Raw genomic sequence first — 6,766 nt, forward strand, 5'->3', positions numbered from 1 at the left:
TTTCACATTAGCATCTAATAATCATATCATGCATGCTGATACTACTTGGAAACTAAGCAGAAGGCTGTAGCAAAATAATACCACCATCAGCCATTACTTAGACATCAGTTGTGCATAGCCAAAAGCTAGTCATTGACTACTTAGAAACTAGTGTTTTGCAACCAAAAGGATCCAACAATATGGTAGACCACCAATCAATCTTACTCAGAAAGGGGTAGAGTTAACAACAGGATCATCGCTAAGGTTACTAGCAGGATCTTTGTTTCCAAGGTTACCAACAAGATCATTGCCGACACGTTTGCCAGTAGGATAATTGTCAGATAAGTATGTATACACCCAACGCTCTAGGTATTCTTGACCCATGCTGACAAGAAAACCTCGATGGACTGCAAATTCTGGCTTGCATAGATGCATCCCGACCGACATCCTCTCATCAGGTGGCAACGGAATCTTCTTGAGCATGTCCCATAAAGGAGCATTCGGGTCCTTTGGGGCTACCGTCTGTACTGGACTTGCAAGGGTTTCTCGTATGCCCATCAAAGTACTTGTGAGCAGCACATCCATATTAGTGTCATCTTGTGATGCTTGAGATGATCTTGGCTTTGACCTTTTAGCTTTATCATTTTGTGGTGGTGGCAGAGTATTTGGCTTTGCACTTTTTTTGAAACTTTTCTTGTTAGGCTTTAGAGCCGCAACATTGGACGAGGAAACTTGACTATCAGTTGCAGCAAGAGCAGCCACCGCTTCACAATCATCACTATCTGTATCTAATTTATCCGAGTCATGACCTGTTGGACCCTTCGCTTCAACAAAGGTGGACATATCATTCATCATGTCATCTTTTACCTTATCATCATTGTCAGTTTCAGCTGCAGAGAAAGGGTCTTGCATAAAAGAGCCATCTGCCGACGAGCCACTAAATAATTCCTTCAACTTGTCGTAGAACTGAATCGGTTTAGAGAGAATTCCACGATCATTGGCCTACATGAATTTTATTGTTAGTTCCACATCAGTAGTTGAACACTCGACAAATAGATAATTTGTATGAGATAATTACCGATAAGCCATCTAGAGTAGATTGGGAGAGCATCACTTGTTTGTTCACATCATCAAACCCACTGCGCAGCGGCCCCGTCGTCTGGAGCTGACTGATGCAATTTTTATCGGTCGAATTGTACAGGTCATTCAACTTTTTTTGCCTCTCCAGATCTCTATCAACCAATGGCCCATACTTTCTTCGAGACATTCTAAGACTGTAATGTCTACGTCGACGACGCCATCGGACAATGGCCAACATTACAGCTAGAACACCTAACGTCCGTCGTTTCTTGATAACATAATGGACAGATTCCGTATACATCTGAATATTAAATGAAATAAATGTATAAGAAACAAGTGAGATGTACATATATGTAGTCAGTAGAACCAATAATAGAGAGATTGTTCTATGCTAGATTTAAGATTACATGCGTGCACACATATATGCAAAGTACTGCTAGATTATTACTCTAGTAAGAGGTTTCTTCAGATCTGGAAGGTTGTAGCTTCCAATCAAGTAAAAAAAAAGAAGCCAAATGAAAAGAAGCACAAGATGCGTTCATGCTAGCAAGTTCTAATCACAAGAACAAATAAACAGAGAAGGGGGCAGCAAATCGTGGCACACATGATAGGGTAAAAATTGCAGTCTCATCTTCACGATTTCACCAGATCTGACTAGGAACTAGAAATATTGTTGGGGGAAAGAAGAAGCAAAGCCAATAATCAATTTCCCATGCAATTCCTTCTCCCCTTCTCTCAAGAACAATCCCAGAGAGAGAGAGAGAGAAGATTGTGAGCTATGGGGAGGGGAAACGTGAGTGGAGGTGGAGGGGAAAGTGCTTTGCCCATATATTACAGGGTATAGTAAATTATAAGTGGGGCCATCTTGCCCAGGCAGGTTGGGGAGAGGGCCAAACGTCCGATTTGCTACGCCTGGAGCCAGGCAGCGTACCCAGGCAACTTCACCAGGCAGAAAAATCCCAGGTCACTAACCAAACACACCCAGGCAGGTTCCAGGCAAGCGGGTTGATTTAGGCAAACGGCAGGGGGTTTTGTGCAAAACTGCACGCGCTGACCGGCCCAGCTAATTGGCGAGTTCTCATTGGCCTGGGACTAAAACATCACATTAGATGCAAGTTGGGGTATGGCTTGGTCTAGTTTTGCAAATTTGGGACTAGATCATCACATTGGGTGCAAGTTAGGGTACCTGACGTGCTATTACCTCTAAGAAAAAGATACGAACAAGGAGAGCTCAGCTCATCCACCGCATGCATGCGTCACGCGGGTGACGCGAGCAAGGCTGACGTACGCATGCACGATCGCCGAGATTGATCGGCTAGCTGCCTCTGATTGCTTCTGGCGATCGATGACAGAATTGTGCCAACCAGGTCTCTCTCTGTGTCTGTCTAGATCCATCGAGCGATCGAGCTTGATATCACGCATGACGTGTGCGTGCATGACGCACGTATATCTCCATGGAGAAGCCTCGCTGACACCGACATCATTAGCTTATTTGTCCGTCTCTCCATGTCGTATACCTTCATGTCTGCCTTCACGCAGCTAGTAGAAACATCTCTCCTCACACGCTTCGTGTGTGTATATGTGTATGTATGTATGTATTTCCTTTCATTCGGGTTCATAGTATTTGTCAATTCTAAACTTCGGTTAAAATTTAGAGCCCAAGCCCAACACAACCCAGCGTGGATGTCGGGCTATCGAGCTAAGCTTCCATTGCTCATGTCTATACCCCACCGACATACTCCCTTTGTCCCAAAATAAGCGATACTAAAGTTAGTACAAAATTAAGTGACTTATTTTAGGACGGAGGGAGTATATGACTATACTATGCGCGTGTTGGCACTATAGCATCTTCAAGGGCACTCTTCAAACATTTTTCATATTTTCAGGAGGACAATCAGGACCTTATTCGGACCCAAAAACGCTAGGTCCATGGGCCTTAACAAACTTGCCTCGTGTATACTCGGACAGTCTGGACTTTCCCGAACCTGCCTCATAAGTATTACGTATGTGGGAAAGAAATTGGGCAGTTCGGACATGTTCGCCACATCAGCTTCAGCCCATCTCAGACCTCTCTCTATCTCACACGAATACAAACAAACACCCTCTCTATCTTCCTCCGCATACGTCGCGTCAAGCCCTACGGTTCTATCGTGCGCGTGCGGGCATTATTATTATTCCTGGCATATATACTACATAAAATGCCGGCATGCATTTCGCCAATATGAACAATATGCAAATAATGAATGGTTTATCACATCCATAAACCATCCACCCCAGGAATGTGTGGTCCACGTGTGCATGCGTGCATGGCGCCAAACGGAGAACGAAAACCGGATCTATCTCTTGTCGAATCTAGCTAGCTATTGGCCCGATGCATGGCACAGATGGGTGGACATATGCCATGCCGACATGTGTAACAAACAATCTCTAGGGCCTTCTCCCTCACGTACCAATCCAGCCACAGTCCAGGTCCATGAGACAGGCAATGGCTTTTAAGCTATACACAAAGCACAAGAGGCAGACGCACAGCTGTGCAAACGAACACACCGCTGGCGACAACGCTACATCCATCCACAGCGGTCCATGGTATGCTCGAAACCAAAAGTATGTCCGGTAGGGATGCACTTGGATGCATATACATTTGTTGTGTACAAATGATTATTCCAACAACGCAAGATATGTACTAGTGACAGACAATTTCAAGGAATGTAGTCTGTAATCATGGGAGTGGCAATTTGGCTCCCCGAGCACCATGGTGTAGTGGTATTTTTGTGAAACGGATCTAAAAGGATGTCTAAAAATCTCATAGAATTACATATAGATGCGTTTAAAATATATATGTAAAAAAAGGACATGTTTGTGGCTAGAAATAAGCAAGAAATTTTTGGCTTCGGTGCTTGTAGTCGTCGCTAGGTCGTCTACGGATTTGGGTGTATTTTTTATTATTTCTGGTGTTCGTTGTACTAACATGATTGAAGATATATAGAACAAAAGTTTTCTCATAAAAATAATAATTTCTTGAGGTCTCACAATAATGTTGTCAGTTTTTTATAAAGTCTCCATGTCGCTTGGGATACATAACGCTTTTATGGCCGTCATATTTGTCCAAAAATAATTGGTCTATGCTACATTTGATTGATACTTTTATTTCTTCTACATTCATCATGTCCTATCTTCCATCTATGTTTAATACTGAAGAGAGTTACGTGCTGGTGACAAAAAGCAATCAACGCCCCCCCCCCCTTCCCGCGTGCCCCCCGCATCGCCCTCCCCGAGCGAGGCGACCGGGGCGGTTCCCCACTCCTCCCCCTCCCTGCGAGTCGCCGCCCCCCTTCTCCCTCGCCGCTGCCGCTGGCGGCCACGGCAGGGCGTTGCCCGCGCGGCGCCCCGCAGTCTGGCTGTGGCGGGCCCCCTTCTTCCCCCGTCACTGGACCTCGGCTCAGGCGACCGGTCCTGGCGGCGGAGCCCTTCAGCCGCCGACGTTCCGGCGCGGATCTAGACGGCGGCGGTGCGGAGGCGTTGCCCCTTGGCAGCGGTGACGGCCCATGGCTGGCGGCGGTCGGTGGCGCCTGGCTGGCCTAGATCTAGGCCCTACGGGCCCGATCTGGGTCGGGGCAGGCCTGCTGGGGGGCCGCGGTGGGTTGTTCTCCGGTGGTTCTGGTGAGCTCCTCGCGACAGGGATGGCGGCTGTTGTGCCGCGACTGCTGCAGCATGGCGGCGGAGCTTCACGGGCCCGTTCTGGGCCCGGCCGGACATTTGGTCTGGTGTGCCTCTGCTGCTACGCCCGGTCTGCTACTGCCTAAGCCGGTGGAGGTTGTTCCCTCCCTCATGGCTGCGGTGCTGCCGGTCCTTGTCTACGGGTGTCTGGTTTGGATTCGGTCGGCCTCGCTTCGTTGGTCGTGGTGAGACGACGGCGGTGTCCTCGTGACTGTGTTGGCGCATGTTGGTGGGAGGCGGGTGTGGTGGAGCCGAAGGTTGGTCCTGGGTAGCGGGTGCGAGGGGTCGGGAGAAATCCATGTCGGGTCTTGCCGGCACCAACGCGGTGACGCCTGCGGGCGCCGCCATCCTTCTTGAAGGGCGTCGGGTGACCCTCTCCCCCCTCTAGCCTCTGTGTACTGGGAGAAATCCTAGGATTCGTCCGGGCAGCAGTGTCGTCATCGTCGCATTCCTTCTTGAAGGTGATGCTTGGTACACGGCAACTCGTTGGTTTGGAGTGTGGTGGTTATCTTCGGTGGGCGCAACGGTCGTGGGGTGCCGTAGCTTTCGTTGATCCGGCGTTGTTGGCATTTTTCTCTTATTTTCTCTTGTATTTTCTTTTGGGCGTGCTTGTGTTGTTAGCCCGAGCGTTGGTCGGAATATTGTATCGGGTGGTTGCTATATCTATATAGCGGGGCGAAAGCCTATTTCGAGAGTTTAATAGTGAAGAATAAACAGATGGACATACCCCTTCGCTCGTGCGACCAATGGCGACCAGAGACAGGGTTTCTCCAGCCTCTCACCGGCGCCGGCGCTGGTCTACCTCGCGCTCATGTAGTCTTAATTAGGACCATGTGGACGCGGTGGATCTCGGACCTTGCCAGCAGGAGGGCTCCATTATAAGGTGTTTTTTTTTGAGTTTTGTTAAAGTTTGTATCCTATTCAAGAAGACGACGCGGCGTCGGCTCCTTGAAGATGCAATAAGGTTCTCCACATATGGCCCCTGTCACAGGGGCGCTTATAGTATCGCCGAAGGGCGTGTGGAGGTGTGTCTCCGGCGAATCTCGTGAGATTTGGTCAGCATTTGTCTTTGATGGATCCGCTTGGATCCAATCTGCGTTCGTGTGTCTACTGATTGGGGTCTTTCGTTCTACGCTTCTCTTCATCAGCGGCGGTTGTTGTATTGGTTTTTTTTCCGATAAAGGGCGCTTTTATTATCTCGAAATGTAGCATCAAGCGGATACAAAACATTATGAGTAACACCCGGCCTCTGCATAACTAGGATGCACACAACCCAACACGGAGAGTCTGACAAAATGAATGAAAAAAACGACAAATCGGCGACAGTAGAGTCCTATAGACCGACACTATGCCTATGTCGCAAGGGATGGTGGACCGATCCGGAGATCATGCTGCCACCCATGTTGGGTAAAAACCACCGTAGCCACCTGCTCCAACCACGTACACACCGCCTTGAACATCGGTTGGTACTCCACTTGTTGTAGTGTAGACCACGTACGAAGCGAGTGCGTACAACGAAAAATAACCTGCAAAGGAGAATCATTTTTATCATTGAAAACCAAATCATTTCTACATAGCCAAAGCGACCATAGTAAGGCGTATGCTCCCACCCGTATTAGCGTTTTGAATTTATTTGGAATACCGTCCAACCAGTGACCAAAATATTGGCGACACTTGTGGGCGGATACAAATTTGACGCTATTTGGATGATTGACCATGTAGTACGTGCAAACTTGCATTGGAAAAAGAGGTATTTGATTGTCTCCTCGTGAGTACAAAAACAACACTTCTTACTCCCTAGCCAGTTGCGTCGTGCGAGGTTGTCTTTGGTTAGAACAACTCCCCTACGAAGATACCACATGAGGATTTTAACTTTTAGTGGAATCTTCGACTTCCAGATTTTCTTATTGTTACTCACCGGTACCTCAGAATGCATGAGTGCACGGTACATAGAGTCTACTGTGAATGACCCTGATGTAGTAAGGTTCCA

General features: G+C 47.9%; 1 protein-coding gene across 1 annotated transcript; it reads right to left on the bottom strand.

Moving 5' to 3' along the window:
• Positions 1–204: 204 nt before the first annotated feature.
• LOC119348486 lies at positions 205–1,246 on the bottom strand. Its single transcript, XM_037616567.1, has 2 exons — positions 1,058–1,246; positions 205–981 (listed from the first exon to the last, which is right to left on the bottom strand). Exons 1-2 carry the CDS (start codon positions 1,244–1,246, stop codon positions 205–207), a joined length of 966 nt encoding a protein of 321 aa, XP_037472464.1.
• Positions 1,247–6,766: the final 5,520 nt, after the last annotated feature.

Source organism: Triticum dicoccoides, unplaced genomic scaffold (assembly GCF_002162155.2).
Source record: "Triticum dicoccoides isolate Atlit2015 ecotype Zavitan unplaced genomic scaffold, WEW_v2.0 scaffold94005, whole genome shotgun sequence".
In the NCBI taxonomy this organism is placed as follows: Eukaryota; Viridiplantae; Streptophyta; class Magnoliopsida; order Poales; family Poaceae; genus Triticum; species Triticum dicoccoides.